Below are 19,226 nucleotides of genomic sequence, written 5' to 3' on the forward strand. Positions count from 1 at the left end.
TGGGGTGTAGAATTAGTTGCACAGTTAACTTAATTCCTGATCATAGAGAAATATCAGTCTATTTTCCAAGAATACCTAAACGTCATTGAGATGGATTGCAAGCCATTTAGAATATCTTTTAAAAGGTTTTCTTAAATAACAGTTCACTTTGTTTAAAAAAAGAAATAAAGAGTACATTCTGTTGCTGCTAAAGGATCCCTTCTCATGTTACATTTGTAGCCTAGCATTACTCCTTCATGCATCGTTTTAATAATGTGAGAAGATCTAGCCCAGGGGTAGCCAGTGTGATGTCCACCGTATGTTGTAGACTACAACTCCCATCATTTCTTATTATTGGCCATGCTGGCTTGGGTTGATGGGTGTTGTAATCCAAAGTATCTGGAGGGCACCATGTTGGCTATCCCTGATCAAGCCTCTTTGGGAGAAGTCTGTGCTGTAGTTCCTTTCTTTAGCATGGGAAAAATAACTGTATAGTCTTTTGCTGTGTGGTTCAGAGTTTGTCACATTTCCCAGTTCCGGTGCTGCAAGCAGAATATGAGAAAGGGACTGCTTATCTTTTGCCTCATCACCATATCATTTATTTATGTATTTATTCAGTTTATATCTCATCCTTCCTCCCAAAGGATTTGGTAATCCCTGAACTTTTCATGTGATGCAGAATGTAGCCATCCTGTGTAGTTAAAAATATTGTACTAGTAAGATTTCAAGTATATTTTCAAGAACTCCTGGGAAGAACGAGCATAATGGTTCTTGCAAAAGGGTTTGGTTGATATCTCCAGTCATAAACAAGTTTGACATTTATTCCCTGGAGACAGGAGCTGGGTTCTGTACATGCACTTGCCCTGCCTGTAGACAACCAACATACTTAGAATTGACCCCAAGGGAGTTCAGGAAGAACTATTACATGAAATTCTTTTTAAAATAAGTGCAAACGGGCCAAAATCAATCATGATACCAAGTATTCTTGGCTCAGTTCTCAATGAGCTGCTTAACTAGAAGCAAAACATGTATGCATACAGGTCCACAAAACAACCTGTCTGAAACTCCACTCATGTCAGGTCTTTATGAGAAAAAGCTTGGCTGAGAGGTTAAAGAGTACGGCCACAGTAACGTATGTGATGCTTGTGAAAAGAACGCTTGTAAAAATAATCAGCAATGGGATTTGTCTCAGCCAGAGGTGGGGAACAGGATCTAACTGGATCCCGCCCTGCCCCTGTGGGCCTTTTTGGCAGATGGGTGGGGCTGCCCACCTGTCAATACCCTGTCGACATGGTGATGTCAGGTGGACCAACAGACCCTGCTTTGGGCAGGTTTTGGCTGCATTATGGAGTGCAGTCTATCTCAGCAGAGCTTGCTGTAAGTGCTGGTCAGCTGATTAGTGCTAGTGCTTACAGCAAGCTCCTGCAGAAGATAATTATTTGCACTTAATTCAAGTTGGCAATTCAAAGGAAGAAAGGGAAATGTGCTTGGAGAGCTCCCGATTATTCATTTTAGCTGCAGCTTGAAGTTTGTTGGGTCTGGTGTCCTATATGACAGCTGGTGTGGGAAAGGTGGTCATGGTTGCTCAAAACAGCCTGGTAATCCAATTGCCGATGCCTGGCAGGCCCAATTAGGCTCTGCACCACTCGTCTGTGTACAGAAGACTCTTTAATAAATATGTCTGATAAATACCTCAGGTTTCATGGCTCCTTCACCATAAAGATGTAGCTTTTAGAGCTAAATTCCCACATTATACAGAGCCTGCCACAGTGTTGATTCTAAAAAATGTTACATATTGGCAGTAAGTGCCGCTACCTATATATGAAACTGATGCTACTCCTTTAGAATTATTCTTTCTAAAACTTTTTAACCTGTCTGTCCTCCCTCAAATTGCCTTTCTGTTTTCTGTAATGCCTTCATTGTTTCTTGAATTATTGTTATGTGCCTTCAAGTCAACTATGACCCATGGTGACCCTATGAATCAGCGACCTCCAACAGCATCTGTCACGAACCACCTTGTTCAGATTCTGTAAGTTCAGGTGTGTGGCTTTCCTTATGGAACCAATCCATCTCTTGTTTGGTCTTCCTCTTTTTCTACTCCCTTCTGTTTTTCCCAGTGTTATGGTCTTTTCTAGTGAATCATGTCATCTCATTATGTGACCAAAGTATGATAACCCCAGTTTCATCATTTTATCTTCTAGTGACAGTTCTGGTTTAATTTGTTCTGACACCCAATTATTTGTCTTTTTCGCAGTCCATGGTATGTGCAAAGGTCTCCCCCAACACCACATTTCAAATGAGTTGATTTTTCTCTTATCCACTTTTTTCACTGTCCAACTTTCACATCCATACCTAGAGATGGGGAATACCATGGTCTGAATGATCCTGACTTTAGTGTTCAGTGATACATCTTTGCATTTGAGGGCCTTTTCTAGTTCTCTCACAGCTGCCCTCCCCACTCCTAGCCTTCTTCTGATTTCTTTTTTTTTATAATAATTTTTATTCAAATTTTCATAAAACAAACAAAACAAAATCAAAAAACATAACACAATAGAAATGAAAATAAAAAACTTGACTTCCGATTTGTCACAGATCAGCTATAAGTATATAATATATATCAAACCTGTCCCTAAATACATACAAGATCACTTTTCTCCATAGTCTATCTTAATTAATCGTCAAATCCCATTATCATCATTTCATTTTTATCTTTCAACAAAAAGTCTAAGAGAGGCTTCCATTCCTTAAGAAATGTATCTGTCGATTTTTCTCTAAGTAAACATGTCAATTTATCCATCTCTACTAAGTCCATTAATTTCAATAGCCATTCTTCTGTTGTTGGTGTTGATTCCATTTTCCACTTTTGTGCATATAATAATCTTGCTGCCGTAATCATATATAATATTATTCTTCCATATTTCTTTTCTATTTGTTTATCCATAAAGCCCAATAAAAAAAATTCTGGCTTTGACTGAATATTTATCTTTAAAATTTTTTGCATCATCCTACCTATCTGTGCCCAAAATAATTTTGCCTGTTTACACAACCACCACATATGATAAAATGATCCTTCTTGTTGTTTACATTTCCAACAAACATTAGAAACGTTACTATACATTTTTGACAACTTTTCTGGAGTCATGTACCAACGGTACATCATTTTATAGATTTCTTGACTATTGTCTCCATTTTGGTTAATGACTGTGCCGAGGTATTGATAATCCTTGACAAGTTCAATGTCCTCATTGTCAGCTTTAAAGTTACATAAATCTTCTGTTGTCATTAGTTTTTGACATTTGGCTGTAGTCCTGCTTTTGTGCTTTCCTCTTTAACTTTCATCAGCATTCGTTTCTTGAATACTATGTTGTTAATTATATTAACCTGTTTTTCCTGTGTTCTTACCATAATTATTTTTAATGAATGCTAAATCTGTATCAGAAAATTGTTTGATACCATGCTCTTATTAATATTCATATTGGAAAAGTTCTTAAGTGAAGCTATGGTGGCAAATGAGGCACATGTGATGATGTAGTAGTAGAAGAGCAGGCTCATGTATTGCAGAAGTTAGTATCTCTGCTTAAATCAAAATAACAAAGCTTCAGTTGTGCAGGCAAAGTGCTGCCATTCATAAATCTGCTGGCAGAGGCCACTGGAAAGCAATGGGAAGTCCTTCTTTTCTGTAGCCTTATGGATGAATGATTTTATTTACTGCAGTAGAGCTTTGTCTTAGACAAGGATCCCACTGTGTTCCTGTTTCATAGTGCCTCAAGAATAAGTTTTTATTATAGATTGTAATCATTTTTCAGATAGTTACAAGACAAAAGGAAGGGGTATAGAAAACAATTGTATATTTCTTCAGTTATATCTTTGGATTGAGCAGCTATGATTGAATAGCACAAAGGATTATATAAATACTAGTGAATATTTTTAAGGTTTAATGGCATATATGAGTGTGAAAACTAGTGTAACAATTTTGAGGAATTCATGTTTGAGATTCACTGAGTATTGTGAGAACCTTGAAAGGCCACTGAGTTCAGTTTCTTATTCCCCCCTCCCCCAAATGTATTGATGCTCCCAAGGGAATAATCAAATAGGAAGAATTATATGCCTTACTTTCGTTATATCAAAAGCATTTTAATAAAGGGCATTACTATCCAATACCTTATGTCGCTGGAATCTTTAGCCAAATCTAGCAAAACAAATATTGGCTCCAAATCATATTTACACCTTCCTAAATTACAAGACATTCAACAGCATTTTGTACTCAGACATCTCATAGTTTGTGTACTGTTCCAGAATGAAATTAATATGAGTTTAAAAACATCTAGGGTAGTCAGATGTCAGCAAGGCTGCTGTTGAGTGCAGCCAAAGACCTGTAAGGGAAAAATATTCTTAAAATTTCAACTAGTGGTATAACACTATTTGAGCAATGATTTAATACATTTGACTCGTTGTTGTAAAACCTTTAGATGACTGATGGTTTTAAATACATATTTTACAGTCTTACCGCCAAATTGTCCTATGGGTCTAACAAAACAGCTGTGCTGCCGCTAGAGGAGAAGTGGGAATGTCTCTATAAATGTCCTCAGATTCACTCCTCTCCGCTCAAATATCCATATGACATGATTTACCCAACACTTCTGTGTGTGAAGTTTACCATAACACATGACTAGAATTAGCAGTTGTATAAAACTTTGGATTATAAATTTGAGAGACCTAACTTTGTGATATTTTAAATAAACTGTTATAAAAGTGTTTCCAGATGATGTTTTAAATACATAATCTTATATTCATGTTAGTAAACCTGAATTTTAAATGTGAAACTGTTAACAATGTAATAGAGTCAGAGTAGAGATAATTATCAAACTTTTATATTGCTCTAGTGTCAGCTGTGTATCTCTTAGCCATGCTTTCAGAGTACTTTTGGGGGCAAACTAAACATGACATTAAATGCGTTTTTATATCTAATGTGCATGATTTTAAAAAATGGTAAATAGCTGTCAGGTGACAGTACTACAGTGGATGGGGAGGAGGAGTTTAACCCTTCTGCCCCACACTGCTATTTGCATTGGGAGGAAAGCTCACATTTAGTAGCAGAGCAGTTGTAATTTTGTGGCAGAATTAGTGAAAAAAATGTATGGTTGGTTTTATTTGATCAGAAACTAGCTTTAGATAACATAATTTCCATGTTATATCTCTATGGTGTGTGGCATATAGTTTTGATGATGTCATCAAGATGGCCACCATCAAAATTCACAAAATTGTAGAATCTCTGTAAATCGTAGATGGATTTTAATTTATAAGGTCTCATTTTGTAGGCATTTCACAGAACTATAAATTTGATCCCTAAATCTTTAACTCAGAAGTCAGTAATTTTTATATATATTTGTGTATTTATAATATCAACCCTATCTCAATACTAGTTTTGGCTATTACACAGGTAGTAAAGACAGAACAAACGATTTCCTGCTGGACTTTATTTTTTATGTGGGGTTAAATTGCATATTTCATATCTAATAGGTAAGTATTTCAATAGGTAAGTTTAATAGGTGACATTTTTATGTTGATAGTAATGTGTAATATAAGTGCAGTGTTATCAGATGTATCAACTCATTCACTCTTGCATATTGGAACTGTTAGTTGTTACTGTAACATAACTGTTCACACATTGCATATCCTAATAGGCTTTAGTCAACATGGTCACCATCATCATCTTCATTATCAGCGTCTGAGAGGTCCAGTCCAATGTGAGAATCATCGCATAGGCCATCATTTCTTCCACACTCACACATGTCTGTACACAGTAGGTTGTTGGCTAAGCATTTGCAGGGTGGACTGCATCTGTTCTTTACACCTGAACATCTGATCAACTGCAGAATTGAATCTGGTGCGCATGGCATGTCATAAAGAATGGGAGATATCTCTCCATCCTCCATGCTCCATCCATGTTCAACAGAAGATGGAATTATTGGGCATGCTTGGTCATCTTGGTTCCAAATCATAGCTTGGTAATTAACTCTCTTCATTGCAGGTATAAAAGTACCTTGTGTAGGTGGTAATTTTTCCCAATTAGTCTGTTTCCTAGAAAACATGGATCAACGTAATTCCTCAAGAGTAGTTACCCTGGTTTTGGTCCGATAGACCTGGCATTGAATGTTTTCAATTCATCAAATACTATGTTTGGAGTTGTGTCTTGTGTTCCTAGTGAATTTAAAGCAAGAAGGGTGTCTTTGGTCACATTAGTGAATGCTTTCCAGTTTGAAAATTTGCCTTTTCCTGACAAAGTACCTGTGCAATCACATCTGGACAAGGCGTGAAATGCAGGCAATGAAAAGCCTTCAAAGGACCTAGTGATTGAAATATATTTGCAAGTGATGTAACATTTTTGAAGATGGAACAAAGTAAGACTCAGGAGAAAGTCTTGGGTACCTTTGTACAGCTAGAACCAAAGTATCAGTGTCCTGTGCAAATGTATAAAGTTTTTTAGCTCCTCTTTCTGTGGTATTGATGGAATGTAGAATTATTTTGGTACCTGTTTCTTCCTGGGTACTACTAAGAAACTCCAAAGAACAATGTAAGGCAGCTGTGTCTATATGCCATCAGGGTTGATTAAAATTGCTTCTCTGAAGGACTCAGTTTTAATGATTTAAATCAGTTTAAATCACTAGTGAGGAAGATTCTATTTAATCATCATTTTTAGAAGAAGCACATTATTGTTTACTATAACCTTAATATTCAGAAACGTAGGTTTCATTAGAAGGCAGGTACACACTAAGCAATTATTCTGAATTGTTTTCAAATTAATTTTCATCAAAAAAGGGATGATAATTTGATCATTTTAGTGCTAAAGCAGAATGAACTTGTGAAGTCATTCAGGAGATGAACCAGCTCCAACTGTTCAATTAATCACAATATTTTTGTCATGATGTGCCAGAATCACTACCACCAAACAGGCTTTTAAATTGTACTAATAAGTTTGTTCTTCTGGTTAGTTTTCTTCTTCAGCAAACAACATAATTAACAAAAAGTGCACATGGATTTTGAATGGTTAACTTTTTCAGTTTTCACATAAATGTAAGTTTCTTTGAAATTGCCTAAATTTTATTTTTAAATCAAAGCAGCATGAGAAACTTAAAATATTGGGTGGCATAGTTAACTCAGTCTTTGCTTTCCTTGTTCGTTGTCTGGAATAGAAATGCAAGCTTTCCTGCTTTTTCAGTTACCATCCCAGTTTTTCATTCTCAATTTAGAATGAATCAGTCCAAAGGAAGAAAAAATATCTCTACACATGCAGAAGTTGCTAGTGCTCTAAGAGCAGTGGTCTTCACCTTTTTCTGATCTGCTCTTATCTCCCCAAATTCTCTATTCATTGACCTTCTCTATCTTTGAACTTAGAGAGAGGCACAGCTGAGAGAGAGCTTACGTCACCTGCAGAGTAGGACTGGTCAGGATATCCCATCTCCATAAACTGCTGTTAACATATTTATAGAATATAGTTAGATGTTATATTTAGTTTTCATGATGATATCTTTGACCTAGGCTCTTTTTTTACTAATTGTTTTAAGAAAACTTTGAAATCCGATTTAAATTTTAAGAATCTGATTTGTTTATTCTTTTTTAAAAATAATTGATTTTTATCAACCCTGTGTGCCATGTAGCTACAAAATCCTTTTTGCATGCTGAAGCATCTTATGAGCTAGGTATGTAGTTAACTCATCTTTAGTGCTAATGTGTGAAAGTAGCTTCTTCACAGTAACATTTGCTATGTTTGTGCTGTCTGTGATTTTGTACTGGGTGGGTGATATCCCCGGAGTCTCTTTTGTCGTATCATACTCTTAACAGAATTGTCTTTATATGTGTCATACACCAGGTGTATTTCATCATGCTCCCAATACTTGATCTGATTTTTTTTATGAATACATCAGTCAGATCTTTACATGTTTGAATATATTTTGATTTCTCTACAGCTTGTAGCTCTGCAATACCATCCTTAATTGCAACAGATAAGATGCTTTCAGATGTGATGCTAACTGTTTTGTTGGTTGTGCTAGTACTTTGTGTTGGTGGTAGAAGTGACTTCAAAATTTTAATTAATTTACTTTTTTGCTGACATGGATGCATAGTCCCATTGGTATTAAATAGTGATCATGGTACAGCAGAGAATTCATAGTATCCCAGTGAGTCATGTAAATCAAGTTGGTGCTGTGATGTAGCTATAATCAGTAGTTGGGCATATAGGGTTTCTGCCTACACTTAACTCTTCAATAACACTGGCCACATTCATTTTTATTTTTTTCTTGGCGCTTGAACACAAATGTAGTTTGTTCTTCTTGATCAGAATCTCATAGATTCACGGTACTAATTTCTGAAATGAGTCTCTGTGTTCTGAAAACTTCATACAATCTGTCAGCTCTGCACTGAGTCAGCAGTGCCAGTGGGGGCTGGAAATTCCTGGGTCGTTAGCAGGGAAGGGAAGTCCTTAGCTGGCAGTCTGGTTGTAAATCTGCCAGGCCAACAAGGAGGGAACCTGATAAGGGCCAGGCCGGTCTGAAGCTTACTTGCCAAGTCAGAAGTCCAGAAGCGAGGTCAGTAGAGGTCCGGGATCAATTGCCAAGGGGTCAGTCCAAGAGATGCTGCAGAGAAACTAGGTATACACGAAGCCACGCCTGACGTTGCAGTCAGCAACAAGCTGCAGCCAAGGCGTGCCTTATAAGAGCAGGTTTGACAGCAGGTGTGAGCCCTCAGCGTTTTGGCCTTAAGGGAACAGGCCTGCCTCTCTTCTGCCTGACCTTCTGCTGTCTACGTTCTGCAGGTGAGGGGGGAGTATCCTGTTCACTGTCTGCATCTGGCTGCAGGGCCTCCGCTGTATCTGGGGTGCTCTGCAGCTGAGGGGGAGAAGGAGCTGGATTCTCAGGAGTCTCCTCTGTGTCTCCTTCTGGGTCTGCTGCTCCTGGGTCTGCTGCTGTTACTCCCGAGTCATCCTCATCTGAGGAGTCCTCTGACGGGGCCATGACACAATCTGGTACAGAGAACATGCAATTGCCAAACATCCTTTGTAGTTTTTTTCACTGAAAATTGCCTTGGTTGCAGTGTTAAGGAGGCCCGTCACGTGAAAATAGATTTCCAATCTGTTTCAGTTCGATACACAGTTCATTGCCATATCTTGTTTAGTGATTGCTTCTTTTGAGTTCTGTTCTGATTATGCTTGTGCAATGTTGCTGGTCCTAATGGTATCCATACCATGCCTGGTGTCTCTTCAGATATAATAATTATTGCCTCCCCACCCCCTCATTCCCTTCACCTCACTGATCTGATAGTGGCTGTGAGGTAGTGTGTGTGTGCGTGTGTGTGTGCGTGCATGCATGTGTGTTAAGACTTTTCATCTCCTTTTACAGGCAAACTTCCATTGTTTAGGTCTGTACTGGGGCTTTTGTATATGAATTCCCTCTCTTCCTCCCCCTCCCCTCGCCTTCCCATCACTCCATTTGTAGCTGGGAAGCTCTAATTATTATTTTAATTTATATCCTGCTTTTTATATAAAGAGCTCAAAGATGGTTCTTCCCCTCCCCATTTTATCCTCTCAACACCCCTGGGAGGTAGGTTGGACTGATAGACAGTTGCTGGCCAGGGTCACCCCGTGAACTTCGTGGCTGAGCAGGGATTTGAAACCAGGTCTGGCAGGAGGTCCTGGTTATCTTTTGTCTCTTTATCTTGGAACCTTTTTTCAGTCCTTTATACAAAGCGCTGTATTAGTAGTACTAATAGCATTAAACCTCCACCAGCGCTGTGTGTTTGTTCTGCACTACACGTCAAAAGTGATTCTTCTTATTAGACATTTTTATGAGGGTTTTTGATGGACTGAGGTATGCTGGAATATTGTGTTGCATCTGTGTTTATATGGGTCTACAGTATCTAAACGTTTTATTTTCTGTGCATGTAAGCCCTGTGATGTGGAAGTATCCTTTAGTGTAATTTTTGTACACTATACACACTTCTTAACATATAGGTAAATTGTAGCTGAATTATTGTGAATGTTTCTTTTTTCTGAGAAATGGAATTTTAACTTTTTAAAAATAGTATTTGTTTAAGAGGGCAGCCTTTCATCTTAGGGTTGCCAGGTCGGAAGCATCCCAAAACCTGAGACGTCATGGGGCAGGCCCTAGTGACGTCACGAGGCGGGCCCTAGCGACGTCACGGGGCGGGTAGCACGCATGCATGCCATCAACTAAGATGGCGGCAGAGGCTTCAGCCCCTTTGGGAAACCTCGGCCACCATCTTGATTGATGGCAAACCTGTGCGTGCCGCAAAAAACAGCAGAGAGAATGGTAAGTAGAGCGGGGGAATGGCAGGCGGCTTGGGATCTCCTGCCCTGTGGCCAGCCCTGCTGGGCTGCTGTGCCACCATGCCAGAAAACCAGAGATGGGGGGCGTGGTCTGGCCGGGGAGCCAGAAAACACCCCCGAAGCCGGAGACTCCGGCCAAAAGCCGGAGATCTGGTAACTCTATTTCATCTACTGTTCTGTCCTTAGCTTGCCCTGGTGCTCTGATACAACAGTGCCATGGGCAATAAGGGGTTCCAAGATTAATTCTAGAATGCCTCCTAATATCTCAGCACAGTTGAGTAAGTTGTGAGTGCAGAAAAAGGGCCATTGCAGCATCTGCCTTGCATGCAGAAGGTCCCTTAGGTTCAGTCCCCAATGGCATCTCCAGATAGGAGGTGCCATCAGGAAGTGAACCCAAGGTAAGATGGCCTGTGTGTGAGGATGGAGGACTTGTATATTGCAAGGACTCTGTAGATGAGTGCTCTATGCACACAGATGGATTGTAGCATCTGTAGAATCCTTCTCAGTGATTGTCAGGGCATCCAGATGAGTTGGAAGGCTCATTTCAACAGTGCCCTCATGTACCACAGTGGTCTCTACAGTGTGTGAATGGAAGACAGTGAAGGGACCCAGTTAAGGATATCCCTTGGATTAGGCCTAAATGTGATTTCTGGTTCCTGTGAGCTGAATAATTGAAGATCAAGCCTGCAGCTGTTACAGTGTGCACGTATGTAGACTTTGACAGGTTTACATAGTAGTCAAGGTAAGAGAAATAGATTTGGGTTAAATATTTCAAAAGGGTCATTCAGATTATAAGGGGAAATTGATTTTGAGTCTTTTTCCATGGATTAAGTGTGGTTTATTAAATAGCCACTCCACTATCGCCACCAGGAATTCTGGATGTGAGAATAATTTAATATATTTCCTTTTGTGTTTATTTCCTGATCAGTGTTGCATAGACTCTCCTGGGGAGGATCCATGTAAATTGGTGTAGGACAGATCTCCTGCAAGATCTTGCTCTCTGTTGTATGCTCAGCAGTGAGTTGGCATATTCTGGTAGTAGCAGATGATTGCTCCAATAAATATTCCCCAAAGGCTACTCAGAATTTGGATGAAAGTTGCCATTTTTAACCTGTAGTTCAGTGGTTCTCCAACTTTCCCTTCTACAGACCACTTTAAAATTGCTGATTGTCTTGGTGTACTACTTAATTATTTTTCTACCTCTTGTAGCAATTGATTCACTGTGATAGATGCTATATGATTTTTAATTGCATTTTTACAGATATGCCACAGACCACCTGAATGAAGCTCACGGATACAGTTGGGAAATCCCTGCTGTAGTTCACTAAATAGAGTGTTCACATTGACAAACATGATGTTCTGTGGAAAAGAGAATTGTATTTTTACAACATTGTTAATTAGATGTTTATATTTAGCCAGCATAAAACCCTTTTTGAAATCTAGTCATGTTAAAATGTAAGACTGATTTACTTTTCTTGCATTTTATTCTAGCACTTTCAATAGTTCTACTTAAAGAGCAATGTATCTCCCAATTTATCTGATGTAAGTTGTTTGTGTGTTCAATAGATTTCACAGTAGACATTATGTTTTAAGTTAAATTGCTAACAGGAAGAGGAAACACAATTTTAAACTTTTGTGTGTGAGCACTGGAACAGAAGTTGGCAATTCTGTGGTGCAATGTGGATGATACCTGAGTATTTATATTACTTATTATGCAAATGTTCTTGTTCATAACAATATTAAGCATGCTATGAATAGGTTTACATTGATCTATTTGATATCTGCCTAAACATATCTAAAGGATGTGTATGCCACTGCATTTGTAGCCTGGCATATGCTTCAGGCATCCATTTGGACTCGGTGTGAAAAAGCATCAGCTTTAATGACAGCAGCATTGCAGTCTACTCATAAACATGTTTCTTTGATGCAAGCCTCACTTGGGACATACTTGTTGGTCAGAATCTCAGACTGTAGCCTTATTCTCTAAAAAGTGGCTTCACAAATTGGCTTCTTATGTGATGTGATGTTTTTGTAGATTACAGAGAGATAGAGCAAATAGAAATAATGTTCCGAATAAAAATATTTTTCTCTATTACAAAAAGGCATGACATAGAATGAGATGAGAATGAATATAGTTACACACACAAACAGGAAACCACAGAAATACAGATGTTACATGAAGCAAAGCACAAACTGTGGCAATTCTAATCCTGTGAGGATTTATTGAGTTGTGTTATTCATACTGTCATAGTATGATGGAGCGGAAGGAACTAACTGAGCTGGGAAAGGAACCCAAATAACAGGAGTCAGTAGCCAAGTCCAATCAACAACATCCATGGGAGGAGGAAAACAAGCTTCCTACTCTCTTTAGCAACCCAGATTCTAGTTTACAGGCCTAAAACTAAACGAGGGCAACAGTTGTGATAATGACCACTGAAATTGTACTTGGCATACAACTGGTTTTTGATAATTATTATAATAACTAATAGCCTGCATGCACAGTAGCATTTTGGTGTTGGTAGTTTTTTTTTATAAGGTACAAGTGGGTTCTATTTGCCAGGATTTTTTACATTCCTGCTAGTTGTGTAATTCTGATAAGACTTGGAGCAGTTCTTTTTGCTTTATTCAGATTACATTCTCTGCTTCTAGTGCTTGTGTGATAGCATTGGGTGGGCAATTTATTTGACTTTGTACTTATATCACTGTCAGCATAATGCCTATTATAAATCTAAAATGAAAATGTAAAAATACATAATGTATAAAGCATATTGAACTATGATGGCTTTCTGTGTGCAGAAAATGACTGGTCCAGCATAATACTGTATCTCTGCTGGCAGATGAGTACTGTATATCCCTTCATGCACTCCAGCATCAGGTGCACTTGCCTCAGCAGGAGTCTACCAAAAGCCAGATGTACTTGGTGGTGGTGATGATACTCTGGAATGCCATCCCCAGAGAGTCCTGCCTCACCCTGACACTGCATGCATACACACCAAACATTTAAAGTAACCCTCTCCCAAGAATCCTGGGAGATGCAGAGTATACCTCACAGCTATAATTCCCAGCACCCTCAGCAAACTACAGTTCCCATAATATTTTTTTCCAAGGGGGATATGTAGTGCTTTAAATGTATGGTGTGTACACAGGCCTCATATACTTTAAGGAGCACTGTGAAAACCTGGCTTCTTAGAAGGTTTTGAGTACTGACTGAGGCTGTTTCTAGGAATTTGGTTTGGTTGCTGGTTATTAATTTGTGAGCGTTTGTGTTTTGTATTCTTATTTTCAGATTCTGTAATGCTGCTATGTTCTGTTTGAAATTTTGTTTAACTATCCTGAGTTTATTTTGTAGAGAAAGGTTGGATATACTTTTTAAAAATAAATAGATTAGTACCAGAGGTATTTGTAACCAGAATTTCCCCGGGTCCTTTCTTCAGCCTCCTCTTCGAGCCAGGAATGGATTACATATTCAGAAATATCTCTAGTATAGATCCACCATTAGAATGTTGTGTCAGGTGTTATTTTCTATGGGACTTGGGAGAGTCTAACGCTGCATTTCAAAATGAACATATAATTAAGGTCAGTTTGCACCTGTGTTTTATAAGAGGGGTGTGTGCGAGCGCATGTATCCTGCTATGCTGTGTAATCCACACTGTGTTATCTGGTTGTATGTTGACTGAAAACTATTCCACAGTTAATGAATAGATCTAGAGGCAGGCTACGTAATAATTGTGATTGCAGTTTCTGTACAGTCTCCGTTGTGTGGGAGCAAGATCACGCAGGAAAACAAGGTTTTGTTTTCAGATGTTCAAAATGTTGTCTAGTTCCTGATGTAACATGTGTTTGACCTTCCACTGTAATGTTTTATCTTGATATTTTGTAATGCTTTAATTAGAGATGTGAAAACCTGTAAGGGCAAAAGGGGAAATTGGCAACCCCCTCTCTGTTCCACCCCCCTGTTTTAATCTCTCTGTGGCTTTTGATGCAATTGACCATTATATCTTCCTGGACCAGCTGTTTGGAACAGGAATTGGGGCAGTGTTACAGTGGTTTTGGTCCTATCTGTGAGGCCACGTCCAGAGAGTAGCATTGCAAGAGTGCTTTTTGATCCCCTGGCAGTTACATTATGGGGGGTGCCACAGGGTGCTATTTTATCCCAGTGCTATGTACTGTCCATGTGAATTCACTGGGAGTGGTTATTTGGAGTTTTGGGGCAAAGTGCCATCAATATAAGCTGAGCTGTGACCATCAGTTCTATTTCTCCATAACATCTGAATCAAGAGAGGCCATGCAGGCCATGGACTGGTGCCTGGATGCAGTTGTGGGATGTATGAGGGAAAATAAGCTGAGCTTGAAACCTGGCAAAATGGAGGCACTGTGGGTGAGTGATTTTTGTGGGTGAGTGATTTTGTGTCTGAGAAATGGTTCAACTGCTTTCCATGGATCGGGTTGCACTCCCCTTGAAGAAGGTGGTATGCATTCTGGGGATGCTTCTGGATCCAGCTTTGTCATTAGATGGCCAGGTAGCCTCAGTAACTAGAAGTGCCTTTTACCAGCTGCGACTGGTATAACAGCTACAGCAGCTTGTGGACTGGGAGAGTTTAACCACAGTAGTTCAGGTTTTGGTAACATCACAGTTGGATTCCTGAAACGCACTCTATGAGGGGCTTCCCTTGTGCTTCATATGGAAGCTGCAGTTAGTGCAGAATGCTGCAGCACAGCTGCTGACAGGAGTGAAACCTTGCCAGCATATTATACCTTTCCTCAGAGATCTGTACTAGTTGCCAGTTTACTACTGGGCCAAGTATAAGGTGTTACTATTAGTATATACATCCCTTAACAGCTTGGGACTAGTTTACTTGCAGGATTGCCTTATCCATATATGCCTGCCCACTAGATCACTTCGATCTGCAGAGCTGGCACTGTTACAGGTGCCACACAATATTTTGTAATGGCAATAAATTGATCTTTTGGTGTGGCTGCACCTGCACTTTGGAATTTCCTGCCTATTGACATCAGGCAGGCACCTTGGCTGTACTTTTTCTGGCGCCTACTTAAAGTGTTTTTGTTTACACAAGCCTATCCAGACATGTAGAGGTTAATCTGTTTCTAGTTTATTGTTAATCTTAGTTTTTAATGTTTTTAAAATAAGTTTTCATTTATTGATAATTTTCATTTTTTTTGGAAAGTGCTTTGAGGTTTTATTACAATCAAACAGTACATACATTTTGTTAAATAAAAGCAGTATAGAAATGATTTCAATAAATGTCAGAACAAAACATTTATGAATGGCATCTCAGTAACCCTTCAAGAAATAACCTGTTTTGGAATTTGCTTTTCCACTGTGTGATACATTAGCTCACCTTGGTAAGCTTTGCCTTGATAATTGGATTCATTGAATACTGTAAAGACAATATGACAGGTGCTTAAATGAAATCTCAAACATTTTATTGCTGACTGCGATATACGTGCAGTGAATGCTGTTTTGGCCCCTTGTTTATGAATCTCATAGATGTTCTCCACCTAGTGACTTTGTCCTCTATCAGTTTCTCTATTTCACAGAGTTCCTTTGAAAATGAATACTTTCCAAGCAGCTTGCCTCTTAAGGAGGGAGAGCTGCTTCAAAGAGAACTTCAAATGCATCTTTAGTTGCACATGCAGTTACTTTATTGGTACAAAAAATGGACTCTGTGGCATCCATTTAAATTTGCTGAAAATTCAGGATTATTAATCATAATTTGACTGCAGGGTTTGAACTGAAATCACTTGGTTTCCTCTCTCAAGGGAAACATTCACTGCAAGCAAGCAATCATGTTGCTTCTGAGATACACACAGTACAGCATTTCACTCTTTGTCAAGTATTGCTGCTTCTCTCAGTTTTTCTCTCTGCTAATTGTAGAGTATTGGCAAACAAGTGCACATCCATTTATTTATTAATTTTAGTAAAAGCCTTTATATACCACCTTTAATTTTGAAAATAAATTCTAAGGCAGTTCACAAACAAAAAACAAAATATATTAAAAAACCTCACTAAAACAAAAGTTAAAATATCGACTACAGTAACCGGAAATGCCTTGTTGGGGACAGTTCAGTCTATCCTGATTTCCCCCACTCCCAATTTTCTGTCTTCAAGACAGAAGGCTCAGTAATCATCACTTGCATAGCACTGTGGAACTATAGCCCAAAGGAAATAGTAATTGCCTGTGCTGGAAGGTATGGAGGGAGCCACGAGAGCTGCTCTCTCTGTAGTACACAATGGAATCGCAATTCTAATGGTAGCTACCATTCCTTCCATATATGAGAGAGAATATTTTTTAAAAATCTGGAACCTATAGCAGAGTGACTCAGCATGTACACAGTTCCAAGGGAAAGAAGTCTTGAAAAAAGGGCGTAAGAATGTGCAGAATGCAGTTTTTCTGTGAATTGAATGTTTTTTCAGCTTTGTAGGCACTGGAATTTGGTGTCTTGTGTCTTACTGTCAGCCTGCCCTTCTAGAATGATGATAGTCCCACAGAAGCTACACTATCTAGCACTGGATAGCAGACCATTATTTGACTGAGTGGGAGAAGCTCAGAGTCTAGACTTGGCTGGCAAGTTTGCATGATATCTGAGAGAATTCCATTGCATGCATGCATACAGTCTTGCTGGTTGCTCCCTGCAAAATGTACAGACACTCCCATGGTTTGCTTATTAACAGGCTGAGCGATATGGAGCAGTACTGTGTTTGTATTCACAGAATGAAGCCTTCAGTAGCACAAGCGTAGCCCCCAACACCATCCTGTATAGTGCTGACCAACTTGGCAACCCTAGCCCTGTGCCAGTAATGATTTTGTGTATTTGCTCTATTCTTTGACCTGAATCCAGTCTTCCTGTTCAGAGATGGCAGCAATTAAGCAAATAGCAAGGAGGAGCTATGCCATGGGAACTAATTGGGAAAGGGGAAGACATTAACCCCTCAGAAAGAGTTGAAGGAAATGGGTGCCTACTTCTAAACTAGGAGTATGTATGGGTGTGATACAGAGAGACCAACCCTGGTTCTTGCAGTACTGGGAGTAAAGCACCTGTACTCCTGCAGTTCCTACTGGATAACCCTATAATAGAATAAAAAGGCAGGCTGCCATGTACATAAAGACAGTATTGGTTTTATTGAATATTTGGCAAGATTTAAACTTGGTTAAATAGGAGATGGGTAGTTAGCAATATTTAAATATTCACTTGACTAGCCACCCAACTTGAAAGTAGATTGTTGTGCATGTTTGTTTACTTTTTTACCTTAGAATATGATTGTAAAGTTGTGCCTCTTTCTCTTTGCAGCTAAAATGACTACTGTATAAATGCCATAGAATAAATGGCGTCCAAAGTAACAGATGCTATAGTCTGGTACCAGAAAAAGGTAAGCATTTTCAGGTAAATCCTATATGATTGATCTACAGAACGTGTTTCAGTTTGGTTTGGTGTTTAGTTAGTACTGCTAATAATTGTTAAGAGTGCTTGCTTACCACCTTCTCTATATGCTTGTGCTCTGCCACTTGTCCTCCTCCTCAGTCTTTTGCTCCTACATTGCCCACTGTGTATTTTCTCTTCTGGGAGCTCTGAAAATGTGAGAGGAGCCTGACTTGGATTTGAGTATCTGTGGTGCATGGTCACTTGTAGTAAGGATATTCCTTCAGACTCAGGGAAGATTCAAAGGATAGGGAACAGAATGCTTCTGTACAGTTCTTTTGATACAGTTCTTAAAGAGAAATGCTATGTTGAATCTCCGTGCTGTGCTGTCTGCTTTATAATTTTAGAATCGGTATATACTTAAGTTTAGAAAGAAGTGAGTGAGCTGCCAGTTCAATCCTTATAGCAGAAGAGACTCCTTTGGTCACCTAGAAACTTAGCACACAGACGTTCCCTTGTTCAATCTCTTGTAGGTTCAGAGGTAGCAGGGCTGGGAAAGACCTCTATGTGGACACCGTGGAGAGTTGTTGCCAGTCAGAGGCACACAGTAATGGATTAGTGTATTTGAAGTTGTCTTTATATGTTTACTTGCCAAGATGATCAGTCAAATGGCCGATTGAAAGCCTGGTATCAGTATATATTGTCCTTTCAAGCACACTATTGCAGGGGCAGCTGCCCATTTCTCTTCCTCTACTGTTCCTCCCCCACTCCCAGTTGTTGCTATTGCCACTAGTAAGTGCTGTTGCTCTTTTCAGCAGAAATTGGAAGAAAGTGTATCTAACAACTAAAGTCCTGCATCAGGTTCCTGGGGAACTAGGTGAACATTGCAGTTCTCATCATCTGCATGCCCAGATTCCTGTGCCCTGATCCAGCAGTAATACATACTAAAGAATTTTGAATATAGTTATATAGGGTGTGACTTAACATACTGCTTTTTATTAATTTGAAAGTATCGGTGGACATGCAGATAACATAAAATGTATACCACTGCCAGACAAAAGTTTCAGTACAGAATTGGGTAACTATCTTAGTTTGTGATACTCTTAAAGGTGAAGGTTTATGCATGCTTCATATGGTCTTGTGCTTCTTTAAAGCAAGTTACAAAAGTGATAATTCAGCCAGCTGCTTTATCACAGTTCCTCAGTTCAGTGCTTTGTAGAATCAGACTAAGGTAATTGAACTATGGAAGAAAAAAGTGGAAGGAGACATTCAGCCATGACTTTGCTTCACAAGTCCCTAGAACTCTTAAGGCATTTAAGAGTGTATCTTTTTAGCTATGGAATGTAAAAGAACATACACAAGAAGAGCCTGCTGGATTAGGCCAATGTCCCATCTAGTCCAGCATTCTCACAGTGGTCAACGAGTTGCCCATGGGAAACCCTCAAGCAGGACTTGAGTGCAAAGAGCACTGTACTCTCTTGCAGTTTCCAGCAACTGGTATTTGGAAGCATTCTGCGCCCATCTG

The 19,226-nt window shown here is 39.2% G+C and overlaps 1 protein-coding gene across 7 annotated transcripts in view; it reads left to right on the forward strand.

Annotated features, from left to right (window-relative positions):
* PHTF2 (putative homeodomain transcription factor 2) overlaps positions 1-19,226 on the forward strand; it is a 130,874-nt gene that overhangs the window by 6,938 nt on the left and 104,710 nt on the right. For all 7 annotated transcript variants that reach the window (XM_061582137.1, XM_061582143.1, XM_061582141.1 and 4 more), the window contains exon 2: positions 17,633-17,711. In XM_061582137.1, the coding sequence (XP_061438121.1) occupies positions 17,667-17,711 (45 nt within the window). In that variant the 5' untranslated portion in view covers positions 17,633-17,666. The remainder of the gene's footprint in view (positions 1-17,632; positions 17,712-19,226) is intronic.

Source organism: Rhineura floridana, chromosome 8, assembly GCF_030035675.1.
Source record: "Rhineura floridana isolate rRhiFlo1 chromosome 8, rRhiFlo1.hap2, whole genome shotgun sequence".
Classification (NCBI taxonomy): domain Eukaryota; kingdom Metazoa; phylum Chordata; class Lepidosauria; order Squamata; family Rhineuridae; genus Rhineura; species Rhineura floridana.